Source organism: Parasteatoda tepidariorum, chromosome 7 (assembly GCF_043381705.1).
Source record: "Parasteatoda tepidariorum isolate YZ-2023 chromosome 7, CAS_Ptep_4.0, whole genome shotgun sequence".
In the NCBI taxonomy this organism is placed as follows: domain Eukaryota; kingdom Metazoa; phylum Arthropoda; class Arachnida; order Araneae; family Theridiidae; genus Parasteatoda; species Parasteatoda tepidariorum.
Window position 1 is genome coordinate 41,319,071 of NC_092210.1, and position 18,044 is coordinate 41,337,114.

Below are 18,044 nucleotides of genomic sequence, written 5' to 3' on the forward strand. Positions count from 1 at the left end.
AAACGAAGCGTTTGATCGTTTAAATAGCTGCTCGCCAGATTTTATTGCATCATAAGGAAAAGTAATTGATATTCGATTTTTGATTAATAATTCATTTATGTGGATAGTGGCATAGAATTTAGCATTGCGTTACGGTAAATATTATTCCTTCTAAGTGGAAGTAGTTGTGTTTTTTTATATTATACCCAATTCCATTTGTTATGGAGTATTTACAAATGTCATGTGTAACACAATTATGGGGTTATGTGGAAATATTGGAAACTATTTAAGAGGTGGAGCGCAGGGAACCGTTGAGGATTTCAGATTGAACCAGTATGGCTATGAAATACATAATAAAGTTATTGGAAGTGGTTCTTTCAGTCAAATAAAGTAAGTACCCCTCTGAACAGTTTATTTACTATAATCGTAAAAGCAGTTTATTTATTATAATTGTCTTTATCATTCTTTTCCGGGAATGCTTAAATTTTCTTCCCCTGGTCTCAATTTACTGTTCCTAAATAAAATTTACTCAATTCCTTAGAAAATAACACATTTGTTATAGTGATTTAAAAGCTTCAATAATTTTGTTTTCGTTGTAGAGTACAAATTTTGCGCAAGTGACAAACATAAACGAAACACTTGAAAGGTCATCAGAAAATTTAAAAGATCTTCATTTTTCGTATTTAAATTCTTTAACTTTTGCATGCCTGGATACTACCGTGCAATTTTATTTTATTTTATTTCGTAACCGACGCTGCTCAGCCGACAAAATTTTGGGTTTACGTCTACCAATGTTCAACTCCGTAGCCTTGTAATTTTGAAACCAATATGGAAGACAAGGAAGCTTCTGGATCAAGTATTGGGAGAAATTTACCGTCATGGAGGACTTTTTAATGAAACTATCCAGCATTTGAGTTACATGGAGAGGAAAACTTAGAAAGCCTCCCACGGTTAACCTGACGGCAAGGGGATTCTTACCCATGATCCAACAACCACTGAGGATATTTTACGTTAGCACTGTGGCTGGTGCGAACCGAGTGCGGAAGTTGAATCAACCAGCCATCGTTGGTATTCGAATCCGGTTCATTTCATTGGAAGACGAGTGCTCTATCTCCTGAGCCACCACAGCTCACTACCGGGCAATTGGAAAAAAAAAGAAGAAAAAAACGTAACTTCCTGAAAGATTTAGAGAAAAACGTCTTGATAAATATTTTCATTCCATCGTGCAAACACAATCAATGCTAAAATTGAATTTTAGCAAACTATGAAGAAAAAAATTAATTTTCGAAAAATAATTAGTTTTGACATTTTACAGCTTACCAATTAGAGTTGACCTGTTGTTGACATTTCACTTACCTGTTCTCCTTCAAAATCTCATAGATATATCTTAAGCGGTTTAGTTCTAAAATTATATGTGTGCCAAAGCAACCAATAGCAATACGTTTCTATTGAGACAGGAATATGAATCTTCCAATAGGAATAATGACAATGGAAATTAATTGAATGATAGTGATTTACTGTTTTAGTTCAGCCACTGATTTGAACACCTCTATTAAGATGCGAAATGTATAAAAATCTGAATTTTATATATTTTTGTCACATATTATTACTGTTGACTATTATTTACGTCATTTTTTTCTTGCAGGCATTGCTCTTTTCATATATATATATAATTTAAAACTTTTTAAGTTTTTTATGGCTCATAAATAATCTTGTGACTATTTATGAACTTACTTTAGACATCGCTTCCAAAGGTTTGATCATTTCAGATATTAAAGTAAATTAGTAATTATTTTATCGCAATATTAAAACACAAAATAATATCAGCCTTTTTAAATTATTTTGAAAGCGTACTTCGAAAAAAAATTTTAATTTCTCTTTCGATTATATGTATATATATATATATATATATATATATATATATATTTATATATACACACAATAAAATGCAAAATAAATTTTGTTTGTTAGTGCTATAATCAAAATAAGTAAATTATTTTTAGCTGTTTCATTATAAACTGCAGAGTAATAACTATTTACTAAAGCTAAAACAGAACTAAAAAAGAAATACCCCTCTCATACAAGACTTAGTTAAGCCTAACCATATACCCACTTCACCCCACCTCAGAAAGCAATTATTAATAAATAGAATTTTAAAATTTATTCTTCAATTCTTATGTAGATAAGGTTTTTACACATTCCTCTACCAGTCTGAACTAAATGTAATAGTTTTTGTTAGCTTTTAATGATCTTAGAATCAAGTTCATCAGTAGTTCAAATTAATATACTGTATAAGTTTATCATAAACAGACAGTTTGTCAACATTAAATTTTATATTAATTTCTAAAACTGAAACAAAAATGCTTCCCGTAACCCCAATAAATGTCTATTTTCTCCTTTTAAATTGAGATATTATATGAATTATCTCAATTTAAAAGGGGGAAATGGATGTTTTTTACATTTTACCCTATATATACCCATTTTCCTCACCTGACTCTATCTTTTTTTGTTCCATCCAACGAAATATCTGAAAATGCATTGATAGGGTAAAAAAATTTATTTAATTAAGTTTTTAGTTGAAATTTTTATTTTTAATTGAAAGCTTTTCTAATATTACAGAAGAGCGACTAAAAATGGAGAACCTGTTGCTGTGAAGATAATAGATCGAGATAAACATCCTGAAATATTTGAAGAAAAGTACGTATTCCGAGAAATTAGCATACTGAGAAAGATACGACACAAAAACATCGTCGAGATACTTGAAATAGTGGAATATTCTCCAAAAGTTTTTATCTTTATGGAACTGATCGATGGACCAAATCTACGGGAATATATATGTGTTAGTAATTTATTCTTCAAATCTTTTTTATGGATATTTATTTTGTAGCGCATTTTTATAATGTATGCAGGCCCAAGAAACAATTCCTCTAAATTATTTTTTGCTTCAATAAGTTTTGTTAAAGAAAAGCATGAATAAAGCACAAAGCATACTATAGTTGCGGTTCTATAGACTACAATCTTTCTCAGTGTCTTAACTAAATTCATTTGCTAAATTTTATCACAGATTATTAAGCCATATTTTATTGCTATTACAAAAATCATTACAAAAACCACTTCGGTTAAAATTACCGATCTTTTTGTTGTTTCCATTAAAGTCAAAATGGCGGCAAATTTTACAATATTCTAGTAGTTCTGACCATATTTTTTCTCAGTGTAGCACATTAACTTTTAAATTGCTTAAAAAAATTTTTTTTTTAAGTTTTAATTGTGTTTCTTTACTCTGTTATGAATTTTTACTTTAATTTTTTTTTACTTTTTACTTTTATTTATTTTAAATTAATTTTTACTTTTACTAAACAGGCCGAAGATACCAGGTACAGCTGACTCCGGTAGAAACTTTTTCACCGACATGAACATCTAAAGTTTGAATATGTAATTGTTCGGAAAATAGAAGCTTTTAAAGGATCAAGCTCTTGAAGCAACATTTTTTACCTGACGCAAAATTAAGAAGATACACAGTTTTCAATAAATGATGACAGTTTTTTTTTTAAAAAATATATATAAAGAGGAAGGTTTATTATACTGAATATACTAAAATTATACCGATACCTTGGAATTTTAATCTCTAAAAGGAGATAAAAGTAACTAGAAGGAAAAAAACTTAAATCTTAAGAAACAATATTTAAAAACAAGTTTATTAAAAAGTATTTAAAATCTTTGGTAGTAATATCGATGAAACAAGCACTTGAAATAGAAAATATTTTCTTCCTTCTCTATGAGCTGCAAGATTTACGTCATAAATGTAAATTTTTAGAGCCAGAGGTCTACTCATATATTAGAATGCAGTAAGAAATAAAAAAGGCTGTACAGCACATGCTTGAAGCAACGACAAATGAAGTACCAGAGTTTAAATAGTTTAAATAATTAGTGAACTCTTCAGTTTCTTTCTTCCTTTTCAGTCAAAAAGTTTGCTAAAAAAAGTAGTCTAACGGTGCGCTTTTTTTTCTTCTTCTCTTTTTCTTTTAAAAAATTTCAGATTGTTTTTCAATCTTTTTCACAGGACATTATACTGACACCTTCGTCAAGGAGAAAAGAATTTGATGAAATTACCGTAATGTATTTACCATAAATACATTACGTTAATTTCATAAAAATTTCATCAAATTTGGCATTTCTGGTAAAAAAATCAACCTAATTCTGGCTAGACCATTCATTTGATAATTTTTTATTCATATGGTAACGGTTCACGAGAAATTATGGTTTTCAAAAATTATCATTCTTATTAACACAAATTTGGTAAAAAATACAAAACTGAAAAGTAAATTCAGCATAATAAAGGTTTTTATTGCACAATCTGAGGTAACATGATAAAATTACTAAATTTTACCACAGTTACCAAATTTTATCACATATTATAAAACCATATTTTTTGTAAATTTTACCAAAGTTATTACCAAAATGCTTCGGTGAAAATTACCGAGATATTTTTGTGTTCAGATAAATCAGACACACTGTAAGGTTTATCAAATTCTGGTTGTTTTGTTATACTTTTTTTCAGTGTCGCATTAATGAAAAATAATGTACCAAAATTTTTAAAAAAATTAAAAACTAATATTTTTTGAAGAAAAGAAACTATTAAGTAAAATCGTCTTTTTACGTGAGTTTTTATATTTTTAATTGCATTTATATTTATCTTATAGGACAATGGGCTAATGGAGGAAGATATGGTAAGAAAATTTTTCCAGCAACTTGTCGACGTTTTTGAATATTTGCACAAGAAAGGTATTTCTCACAGAGATTTAAAACCAGAAAATGTTATGATTCATCAAGAAGTTGAGGTTAAAGTAATTGATTTTGGATTCTCTGTACAACAGGGCAAGTATTATTATAAGTCATTTAGAGTAGTAATTCTACTGGATGTGTTTGTGGTTATATATATAATCATCGATAATCTTAATGCGTCATAAAAAGATAATTGCCGTCTTACTGTTTCGTGCATTGTCATTGATTCACAAAATCACATGGTATGGTCGTTGATAAGCATAGAAGATGCAGATGAAATTAGTAAAATTACTTGTAAATTATTTTTATCCCTTATTTACCTTTCTTTATTACTCCTTAATAATATTTCCTGCCAAAGTTGTATTCTTGATTTTGATCATTACTCAAAATCAGACAATTAAAAATGGCTTTCCTTTTTTTATAAATATATTAATTTACCGTAAAAAAACTACCGAATAATAAATAAGTCATAAATATTTTCACGAAAAATTATAAGTAAATTTGTGTCCACTCAACGCTTGCGGTTAAAATTCAATACACGAAAAAACTAGTTTAATTTGTAAAGCATTATTAGGCATTATTTCTCTCTACAGATCGAATAATATCTTTCATGAAAAACATTTAAGGAGTTCTAATTGTACTTAAAAATTAAACTGGAGTGTGGAACAAGTTAGTGGATCAAGTTATAATAGCAACTGAGGAAATTATTCGTCAGGTTTGATCCAAATGCAATCGGGAAATTGATCTGTGTCATCGAATTAAAAAATTTCGAGATTTTTGAGTTAAATTCTTTTCAATTTTGATGTGGCAATTAATTTACCTTCTGTTAAAAAAACGAATAGGTTAGTGAATTGCGAAAGTTGTAATTCTGACTAGCATCTACAAAATGAATATATGGCCATATAATAAATACATTGTACACATAGAGATAGATAATTGCGCATGAAAGATACGAGGCTTTTGGGTGCTATTGCTGGAAATATGAAATCTCGGAATGCTATGAAAGATAGAGAGTAATTAAAATTAGTAAGTAAAAGTAAAAAATCAATTATACACGCCTTGCGTGACGTTACAGTTTGAACGTCACGCTTTAAAACGCATTATCTTATGCGTTCCATTGAACAATAATATACTACATAAAGAGTCTTTTCGCAGTAAATTGAAAAAATATATATAATTTTTGCTTGTGTTTTACGAGGTCTAATTTGCCATTAACTGATTTGTGACAAGATAAGTGATATCTGTTATGACCTCGTAACATTTTAATAACACATATACCTCATTTTTATGACTACAACTGCTATCGTTAAACAGAACAAAATGGTTGGAAAAAGTAAAAGGGAAAAATACCTTTAATTGCACTAAATATATTTGGTGAACAATAATTTGTATGCGTTTCTTTTTTTTATGTGGAAAATGAAATATAGAAATGCATAGTTTTGATATAACTATATATATAATATATTAAAAGTACACAATTAATTTTTCTGAAATATTTGCCAAATAAAATTTTTCTATACATACTTTGTAGAACAAATTTCACACTGTTAGTATTTTCTTTCGATAATTACGGTAAAATAACTCGATGTCTATTCATTCAATTAATTGTTAAACTTAGGGAATTTTTTTTACTTTCACCGTTTTGAAACCATTTACAACTGATATGGTTTGAAAAAAATCATAAGTATCAAAACAAACGTTTTTTGTAACCATTTACAACTAGCACGGATTCATAACTATAAAAATGAAACTTTACCGGGCATGGAAGTTATGTTGTATTATGCTTTTTGTTAGGTAATGTGCATTTAAGTTACGTTAAGTTATTATTACATTGTGTAAAACAGCTCTATAGTGCTGCCATCTGTGCGTGATGAAGACATTCGTATTTCAGTAGTCCAGAGTCATGTAGGACGAAGGAATGTACGCATGCATTGAAGAACTGGAGGACATTTTGTGGTGCCAACGCAGGGATTTCAACCTGGGTTCAGCCGGCCATGAGATTGGCGGATTTACCCTCTTGGCTTAAGTGTACCTTGCTGCAAGGAACTAAGTGACTTCATAAGGTGTTCCAAATTTGGGGAAAAAATTCTTGTTTTTTAACAGTATTAAGTGTAAACCATTAATAAACGATTTTTTTCTTCATATTTGGAACAAAGAATACAACCAGAACAAGGATGGATGCAAAACGGTTATGGTTGTCTGACTGTTTTTGTTGAATACGACGGGGAAAAAAAAATTGTTAATTAGAATTTTTTCCGAGAAATTTCTAGCAGTAATTTTTTTTTGTTTTATGCCTGTTTAGGCAGTGGGGGTGCGATTGTTCCTATTTTTCAGTGGCGCCATCTATGGCCAGGAATTCGACTTCTGCCACGCCATTCACACAACCACAACCCGTTTATAGGGCGGGTCACANTTCTTCATATTTGGAACAAAGAATACAACCGGAACAAGGATGGATGCATAACGGTTATGGTTGTCTGACGGTTTTTGTTGAATACGACGGGAAAAAAATAAATAAATTGTTAATTAAAATTTTTTCCGAGAAATTTCTAACAGTAATTTTTTTTGTCGTATGCCTGTTTAGGCAGTGGGGGTGCGATTGTTCCTATTTTTTAGTGGCGCCATCTATGGCCAGGAATTCGACTTCTGCCACGCCATTCACACAACCACAACCCGTTTATAGGGCGGGTCACATTCACACACAAAGGAGAAAGGATATGGAACACACACACACACACACACACACACAGAGAAAAAGAAACATCCATGCCTTGCCCGGGATTTGAACCCAGGACATTTCTGATGCAAGGACAGCTCCCTGCCCCCTACACAGGTCGATGGGCTTTCAACAGTATATAGTATAAATAACAAACTTACAAATTTTTATGCTTTTAAATAAATAGAACTTATGGCCAAGTTGTAATGCGTTTATTACTAATTAAAATACCATTTCTCGTAATAATGTGTCGTTTCATACTCATTGATAATGTTGATTATAGGTGCGTCTGAAGACATGAGTTTGACGAACTGGGGTCGATCACCTTACACAGCACCCGAAGTCTCACAAAGCACCTATGATCCTTTGGCTTTTGACATTTGGAGTTTAGGTGGTGTTCTTTTCTTCATGGCGGCTGGTGAGGCACCTTTTTTATCCTCATCATCTGAAACACTGATTCAGGAACAAAGATCAAAGGCAATATCTTATCCTTCGACTTGCAAGCTTAGCACAACCCTTAAGGTAATTTTGCTTACACTATACCCATTCTCATCAAACGGATGTTGATTAATTAGATTGACGGTGTTCAAAAATTGGTTAAGGATAAAAATTAAACTAACAAAGTCACGAATAAATCATAAATTTCCCCCAATTTCCTAGTTGTAGCTCTCCCGCAGTGAAGTGATCGTTAAGACACGGTTCCCATCAGATCACCGATGTCAAGCATCACTGGCTGCGGTCAGTGTGCGGGTGGGTGACCACTTGGATCCGTCTGCGTAGGGACCGAGGGTGTGCGGTATTGGTCCTCGTTAAACTGTGCTACCGTAAAGTGCTCGACTTCGCGTGCAGGTCGTCGGGATCCGAAGGGGGGGGGTGTCATCCCCTCTGCAGAGAATCAAAATTGTGATGGCATGTCTTCGGATCATCCTCAGAGAAGTTTCCCAGACCGTCGCAAATAGCCCATTGTGCAGCTCCAGTGCGACGTAAATGAACAACCACAACATCTAGTTGTAGCTCAAACTTTTTCCGACAGATGGCGTTTTGGAAGAAAAAACCTATAACTCAAAGAAAAATATATAAAAATCATAACATGTCTTATAACGACGTGTTACCGAGTGGTTGATGATCACTTCAAAAGTATTGTATTGTGCTTTTTATTCAGTGAATGTTTTTTTAAAAAAATTGTGAAGTTAATTTCACTTTATTTTTTATTGAGATTAATATTTTTAGCGCCATCTGCCAAAAACAATCTGAACTAAAAACAGATAATCAGATATGAAATATTTGTGCCCTGTCACATTGATTTGTTGCAGTAACTATTATTTTCTTAATCATAACTTTTCACTTCATATAAATTTTTGAAACCGTCAATCTATGTTAGAACGCCTTATAAAAAATGTGTGGGGAGAGTAGATATCGACAATGTCAACCTTCATCTATGAAAAGGTACCCCAACATAGAATCGAGTTAACATGTTTTATATACTAGATTTATATTAGTAATTTTGAAGTGGTAGATACACTACAGTACTCTCCCACCAGAATTATATCTGTGATAGAATTCGATGAACGAATACCACTAGTAGATTCATTGCTGTTTTGTAAGAAGCCGGTAGAGCTGTATTAAGATCACCATACTTTTGCTGATCGTGAGAGCTGTATTAAGTTCACGGTCGAGGTCTCTCTTGTGTTGCCTTTAGCAGTCGTCGAGTGTATGCAGGTAGTTGTGTGTGATCGAGACTGAGTAGCAATAGCATGAGGAGGTGGATAATGTCGCAGTCACAAGTAGCAAGTCAACTATTCAATGTGGACCATCCTTCGAAGTAGGCGTGTTCAGATTGAAGTCGGTCCAAATTTGTTTACTTTTTTCAAATAAGTATGCTTGACGTGCTTTTGCAGTTATTCTTTTGTTTGCTGGACATTAGACGAAATTCGATATCAGATCCTGCTTCAAACTGGTCACCAAATTTAGCAGTCAAACTAGCAGTATCATGTAAAAAACTACTACGATAAAAACACAGCAAAGGGGGAAATTTTCAGTCACCTCAAGGCATGCCAATATATATTGTATTTTTTTCCTCCAGATTATCGTTAGTACCAATATCAGGCATTGGCATTATAGCGCTTCGTCGATTACATTTGGCGAGATCAGTATCCGGCACAGAAATCTCTCTAAAAAGGATTGATTTTATTGAAATTACATACATTTGCTGACTTGTGTGCTCAATATAGGCTTATAAGTCATTGTCAAGTAGAAAATACAGATAAAAACAATTCAGAGAAAGACATCACAAAGAATACATCCAGGGTTACGGCGGGATTCGAACCCGCTACCTCTACGCTTAACAGAGCGTTTGGACCAGCGATACCGCTCGGCCAGGGAGGCCCTTCTAAAAAGGACGAACTGGAAACCATTTGGTGTCAAGAATTTATTTTTCTGAAACATTTTTTATGGTTAATTTAATTTTACCTCTTTTTAGGAATTGATAAATGGCATGTTGGAACCGAATGTCATAGAAAGATTAACAATAGACGAAATAAGTAGAAGTGATTGGGTGCGAAAAAATGAATCAGTGAGTTCTATATCATCGGAAGAAACTGATATAGTGCAAGATATAGCTGAAATGAAATTTGAGCTCCAAGAATCGTAATTGTAGCTAACTGAAATGTTAGCTCTGTTTCTATATTTTTATTGTATTAAATTATTATTTCTGTCAAAACACCGAATAAGAAGTATACATTAAATCAATCATTTGAATATCCACCATGTTTGGACAGGTTTTGTATTAAATAAATAATTGCTTTATAATAGTTGTATCAGATTACTAAAAACTTTTTTTTGCTCAATGATATTTAAATTTATTACATTATGAATTTCGTTATGAATACTTTCAAGAAATTGATTCGGAAAGGTATACTTAATAGAAGAAAAACTTCCTTAACCTCAATAATTAATAATTTTTATAGCTAATGCAGTTTCTTTTTTCATGTTTTTAGAATAAAGACCTTGTTTTTAAGAGTTTGGTATTGTCAATTTCTTCCACATTAATAATTTTTTATGCCAATGAATTTTTTTTCGTTATTAAATGCAATTAAGTTATGCATTCATAATTGCACGAAATAACTATTCATCAAAAATAGTTTCTTATTCCGAAAGTGTTACAATATGTCTTAATTTATGCAGTAACAAAATATTTAAAATTCAAAAATAATTTTGAAAGCACTCATCACGAAATAGTTTGGCATTACGGTTAGTTAAAAATAATAAACTATTTTCTACTTATTGAGTAGAAGTATGAAATGCTTATTCTAATTTATTAATCTTTCAGAAGTTAGTATTTTTAAATAAAGAATATTTTAACATTTAAAACAATCATCTTTGTTTTCAACCAAGGTTTCTTCTAATAACTAGAATAACTATAAACTTTTTATGAGTAATTTTAAGGTAATTTAAAAATATCAAGTGTGCATATAATGTCATGAAAATTAGTTTTAATTATTCAGCAAATGAAATTATTTTTCCCATTAAAAAGCATTGAAAGCGTTTATAAATACGCTGTATCTTAAAAATTTGTACCTTTCTAAAAAAAATTATTTCAAAGTCATATTAGTTAGGAAAAATAACAGCTATCGATTATTGACTTTAGCTCATGACATTTTAAATCCAAAAATAGGCTTCTTTTAAAATCAATACCAATTTTGACGGAGCAAAGTTTGATTTGTGAATTATATCTGATTTTATTTTTATTCGATATTGGGGTGTGATTTCATTATTGTTATAATAGAATAAGTGTAAACAATAGCAACGTGCTAAGCAGTTAATAAAGATTTAGATCACGAAAACAATTGATGTTACTCTATAAACAATTAATTATTGATGTTTTGATGTAAAGACAATTAATTGATGTTTTGAATTAATTATATAAAAATTAACAACCCTGTATTTCAATATAATTTTATTTTGTATGAAAAGTTTTGAAAAATGGTCGAATATTTAATTCAGAACCTATTAATAAATCAATATTTAATGTTTTAAAAATCGAAAAATGGAAATTGAATTAAGAATTTTAAAATAGCACTGAAAGTAAGAGACGCTGAATTAAGAATATAAACTAGTTTTGAAGGTAATGGAATTGTAATTAAGAATTTAAACTAGTATTGGAAGTAATGGAAGCTTAATTAAGAATAATAACTAGTATTGGAAGTAATAGAAGCTGAATTAAGAATATAAACTAGTATCGGAAGTGATGGAAGCTGAATTACGAATATAAACGTAATGAAAGTTATGGAAGCAGAGTTAAAAATGTAAACTAGAATTGAAAGCAATGGAAGCTGAATTAAGAATATAAATTCGTGTTGGAAGTAATAAAAGCTGAATTAAGAATCTAAGCTAGTATTGGAAGTAATGGAAGCTGTATTAAAAATATAAACTAGCGTTGGTATTGGAATCAATGGATACTTAATTAAAAATATAAAGGTTGTTCATTTTTATAATAATGTCAAGCGAAAATGTAAAGCGTATTCGAGTATTCTAATATGAAAAACGCTGCTTTAGGAAAACGTCATTTAAAGTTTTGAAACTTAGTCCATTTATGTCAGGTCCAATGCGCTACATTTTTGCCATTTGTATAAATTCAAATGCATACTTTACTGAAAATGTCCCAGTATATAATTATAAAAGAATTACAAAATTTAAAAAAAATGATTTTTGTTTTGAAAATTTTGTTTATCTAAGCCTTTTTTCTCCTAATATGTTTTCGTTGGAAAAGCTGAACTATACAATCTAATTTTTTTCTTAAATTAATCTTTAAACCAATTATGTTTTCTTTAAATAATTCTGTTTTACTATTTAAAAAGTTTTTAGTACTTTTTTCAGAACTACACAAAAATTTAAAAAGTCCCAAAATGACAAAAAAAGCTAAAAGAAGATTTTAAATCTTAATTCCCAAATTTAAATTAAATTTCGTTAATTTAAATTTGTAATTATATATATATATATCATTTAAATGAAAAGTATTGCAACTCAATTTAGTATATAAGCGCCATTTTAGAGAATATTATCAACACAAAATACTTGACTTGAAAACGCATTGGTTTCGCAATGCAAATTCGCAAAATTAACTCAAAATTCTAAATCACCCCTTGAGAATTTAAAATTTAGTTGGAAAAAAATTTACAGTTAAATAAATAAATGCATTAATAAAATTTTTAATTTATAATTAAGAATTTAGTCAAATTTCTTCCACAAAACTCTATATCAGACTGTTCTTCTTAGAAAGACCTTAAGCTCAAAGAGCTTAACATTATTTTTTTGAAAAAACGTTCTCAAAAATTATTTATGTCTAAAAGTTAAAATTTTTTCGTGGAGTGAACTTGCTCAACTATTTTCGAAATTTGATAAAATTTTCTTTATATTTCCATGTTGTCCAAAAATTTTTTATCTTTTTTCAAATTCTTTCTTAGCATTGATAACTATTAGTAATCTTCAGTTTGAACATACCAGTTTATTTGAGTTAGTCCTATGGGTGTATATTTATAGAGAATTATAGTAACCAGTTACTAAATCTTATTTAATAAAATTTTTCATTAAATTTTAACATTGCGTATTTCAGGAAAAGCTTACAAATTAATGAATTGAAAATTGTTCAAAGAAATTTGCTAAGATTTTATGCATTAAGCTCAATAAATAAATCAAAGACAAATGCATTTTTGGAAGACAGAAAATAAATTTCTTTTACTTAAAAAAAGTTATTGTATTAGAATTAATTACTTTATTCGACTTAGGCGATGAAATTAAGATAAGCATTAGGTCATGATACAAGCTTTCATAAGACAATAATAAAAAAAAATATTCGATACGCACTGATGGCTTGTATTTGGAAGTGCTTGTATTTGGTTGTTTTGGTTGAAGGAATTCGAATCAGTATCAAAACATATATTCGCTGTTTGATGATAAGAACTTAAGGAAAACAGTTAGATAAGACGAACATGATTTTCATTCAACTTTATGTGGACTTTTTAACTGTTCACTTTTTTTAAGAAATAACTAAATATATATGAATGTAATTCAGAATTGTTTCAGACCAAATGTTTTTGTACTTTATAGGAAATATCAATGTATATTCTTTTAAATTTTTACATTTAATATTTGTTTGTGTTTATGTTGCCGCTAATATATGAAATGATCACTGTTAAAAATGGATACTCATATCACGAAACTTTTTTCGTTTTTGACGAAACCGTCTCTTGTCTTATGCTACGAGCAAAAATTTTGTCGAAATAAAGAAACAACTATCGCACCTTCTTCGATAAAACAAATTTCCTCAAAATTGAACACATTATTCATTATGATATTTTTTCAAAAAAATAANTTTCGTGGAGTGAACTTGCTCAACTATTTTCTAAATTTGTTAAAATTTCATTTATACTTCCATGTTGTCAAAAATTTTTTTATCTTTCTTCTAACCCTTTTTTTATCACTAATAATCTTCAGTCTGAACATAACAGTTTATTTGAGTTAGTCTTATGGGTGTATATTTAGAGAGAATTATAGTAACCAGTTATTAAATCTTATTTAATAAAATGTTTCATTAAATTTTAATTTTACGTATTTCAGGAAAAGTTTACAAATTAATGAATTGAAAATTGTTCAAAGAAATTTGCTAAGATTATATGTATTAAGCTCAATAAATAAATCAAAGACAAATGCATTTTTGGAAAACAGAAAATAAATTTCCTTTATTTAAAAAAAGTCATTGTATTAGAATTCTATACTTCATTCGACTTAGGCGATGAAATTAAGATAAGCATTAGGTCATGATACAAACTTTCATAAGACAATAACAAAAAAAAATATCCGATACGCACTGTTGGTATAAGAAGTACTTGTATTTGGTTGTTTTGGTTGAAGGAATTCGAATCAGTATCAAAACATATATTCGCTGTTTGATGATAAGAACTTAAGGAAAACAGTTAGATAAGACGAACATGATTTTCATTCAACTTTATGTGGACTTTTTAACTGTTCACTTTTTTTAAGAAATAACTAAATATATATGAATGTAATTCAGAATTGTTTCAGACCAAATGTTTTTGTACTTTATAGGAAATATCAATGTATATTCTTTTAAATTTTTACATTTAATATTTGTTTGTGTTTATGTTGCCGCTAATATATGAAATGATCACTGTTAAAAATGGATACTCATATCACGAAACTTTTTTCGTTTTTGACGAAACCGTCTCTTGTCTTATGCTACGAGCAAAAATTTTGTCGAAATAAAGAAACAACTATCGCACCTTCTTCGATAAAACAAATTTCCTCAAAATTGAACACATTATTCATTATGATATTTTTTCAAAAACATAAGTAAATAAATAAATGAATAAACAAATAATAATTAATAAATAAATAAAGAAAAAAATATGAAAAAACTTGTAGTACTTACTGCATCGAATTTCTCTAATAATCACTTCATTGTAAGTATAGGTGGATCAAAACGCCCCAACAACATAAGTAGGACGGTAGAACAAAGAGATATAAATTACACCCATGCCCAGAGCGGGATTCGAACCCGAGATTTTCGGCATACGAGGCCAGCTCCTTGACCACCAGACATCCGGTCAGATCATTTCTTTACTTTCTATCGTCTAGTATTCATTCTAGTTAACAATCTCCCACGATGCTCTGCAATGAGATTTCGAGTTGAAAGATTTTCGTCATATATTTGAGAGAATCACGTGATTTCGTGACGAAACGATTCTCAAATATAACGAAATACAGCCGACTGGATTGTCAAAAATGAGTTTCATTTCTGAGAGTTTTGGCATTCTATTGAAACCTCGCTCTCTTAGGTGTGAAATCAAATTATTTTATTCATTCTTTAATCATTTAATCGAATGCCTAGACATTTAATAGAATGATAAATGCATAAGCAAAGTATGAAATAAGAAAAATTTTATGTACACTCTTCAATAGTCATTGTATTAAATGCCCATATGTTTTTCATTAATCATGCCTAGAAAATGTGTGAAATGTTAATAGTTTTATACTTTACCAGTTTGTCATTCTGTAGAATGACTAAGCAATGTGTGAAATGTTAATCAGTTTATACTCTGCCAGTTGATGTTGATTATTCTAAATTATGATTATCGTGCATTTTATAGAATACCGAATTTCATATATTGTCGATATATATGTCTAAAAGGCAATATTAAGAGCAAAACGTAAAGCATAGCACAGCTGTAGTATTCAACGCAGAGAAATACTGTAGCACATGTGACAAAGCTGCAGTTTCAGTTAGTTTTTGTTCTAAACAATGATTATTAGGGATTCTATAGAAACCCCGATTTCACTGATTGACGATAATACGACTAAAAAGAATATTAAAAGCAAAAATTAATGCATAATACAGCTGTAGAACTCAAACGCGGTAGTATCTGTGACAAAGCTGCGGGTTCAGTTGTATGTATTTGTTTTCTATCTTGTATTCTAATTGGTATTCAAAACAATGATAAGCCCATACCCGGAAATATCAACATACGCCGCTAGGGGAGCTTCGCCTATTATGAACTGCTTTTTCGTATGCTTCTGAACAAAACATAGTAGGGTAGCCACTGGCCGTGTGCGATGAAATTTCCGAGTATGGGTATCTATGCCATTTTAATCCTGTTGTAGTGCCCTAATTCCCATACAAGCTTGTCGCAACATTTCTGCAATCTCCTGTTAGATATAACGTCTTTTAACTTGTATAGTTCTGCAAAAAAATTGACTAAAAATTTCATTCTAAAAAAAATTTGTAGCTTTAGGAGCAAAACTAATTTTAGATTTAAAATACCCTCTTCTAATTAAGCAAGATCAAGTATTTATATAAATGCAACAAAAAATCCCTCAGTGTTATTAGTGATGTAGAACATACCACGTTTCTATTTTATGTAAAATACATCTGAAGATTATAAGGATGCAAAGTGATTCAATGCTAATTGTTATTTTGCATCAATTATCACTGGAGAATTAAATTCGTTTTCATGAAGAAATAAGCTAAGAGTGTTTTTGCCCCGAATGAGCTGTCAATGCGCCTCATTCTTCCATGCTCTGTTTACTAAATAAGTGAGACGTAGAAATTAACAAAGCGAGCTTAATGAGAGTTATTTTTCTAAATTTACTCATCGATTTATTGAGCATAAACAAAAGATATTTACTGATGCCTATCCTTGTTGTTTAATTCATTTCAATTATCTTTTCATGCGTGTCTAATTCTAGGGGAAAACTGTAATAGATATTACTTTTTAATTATGTCATTCAAGGTATTAATGATTCTTTATTTAAACTTCGACATCCTTACTGCGTCTGATTCCGAAATGATGTTTGTTTTGAATTTCTTAAACTTTCCATTTTGTATCTATTTAGTTTCAATTTAATTTTTGACTATGTTCTAACATAATAATTCTTTATTTAAACTTAGATATTCATCAATCATCCATCAGCTTTGTTCTGAAATAATGTCTTTTTTACTTTTTTGTTACAATACATTTTTATTTTTAGTTTAATTATGAATGCTGAGGTTCTTAATTTAACCTTTGACATCATATTTGCGTTTGATTTTGGAATGAATTTGTTTTTTGAGCTCCAAAACTAATTTCGTAATGATATTTGTTTTAAATTTCTTAAACTTTCCATTTTGTATCTATTTAGTTTCAATTTAATTTTTGATCAAGTTCTAACGTAATAATTCTTTATTTAAACTTAGATATTCATCAATCATCAATCAGCTTTGTTCTGAAATAATGTCTTTTTTATTTCTTTGTTACAATAAATTTTTATTTTTAATTTAATTATGAATACGGAGGTTCTTAATTTAACCTTTGACATCATAGCTGCGTTTGATTTTGGAATGAATTCGTTTTTTGAGTTCCAAAACTGATTTCGAAATGACATTTGTTTTAAATTTCTTAAACTTTCCATTTTGTATCTATTTAGTTTCAATTTAATTTTTGACTAAGTTCTAACATAATAATTCTCTATTTAAACTTAGATATTCATCAATCATCAATCACCTTTGTTCTGAAATAATGTCTTTTTTATTTTTAATTTAATTATGAATACGGAGGTTCTTCATTTAACCTTCGACATCATAGCTGCGTTTGATTTTGGAATGAATTTGTTTTTTGAGTTCCAAACTGGTTTCGAAATGATGTTTGTTTTAAATTTCTTGAATTTTCCATTTTGTGTCTATTAAGTTACAATTTAATTTAACATAACATAACATAACATAACATAACATTATTTTAAATTTGATATTCATTAATCTAGCTTCGTTCCAAAAATAATGCCTTTTTGAACTTTTTTGTAACAATAAATTTTTATTTTTAATTTATTTGTAAATGCTGAGGTTCTTAATTTAACCTTTGACAACCTTAGCTGCGTTTGATTTTGGAATTGACATGTTTTCTTAATTTTCAAAACTTTTCGTCTGTTTTGTCAAAGTCTTAATTCAATTTCTTATTGAATAGAAAAAATGCTCATTATTCCAAGTTTAGCATTCTTTCTCTTTCTGAATTGTAAAACT

At 29.6% G+C, this 18,044-nt stretch overlaps 1 protein-coding gene across 2 annotated transcripts in view; it reads left to right on the plus strand.

The window, feature by feature from the left end:
• Window positions 1-18,044, plus strand: part of LOC107447207 (uncharacterized) — a 40,559-nt gene continuing 22,515 nt past the window's right edge. The window contains exons 1-5 of one of the 2 annotated variants that reach the window (XM_016062065.4): window positions 1-369; window positions 2,599-2,818; window positions 4,680-4,854; window positions 7,761-7,999; window positions 9,957-10,285. In XM_016062065.4, the coding sequence (XP_015917551.2) occupies window positions 221-369; window positions 2,599-2,818; window positions 4,680-4,854; window positions 7,761-7,999; window positions 9,957-10,127 (954 nt within the window). In that variant the 5' untranslated portion in view covers window positions 1-220 and the 3' untranslated portion in view covers window positions 10,128-10,285. Of the gene's footprint in view, window positions 370-2,598; window positions 2,819-4,679; window positions 4,855-7,760; window positions 8,000-9,956; window positions 10,286-18,044 lie in introns of those variants that run through there. The other variant, XM_071183324.1, reaches the window with a different exon arrangement.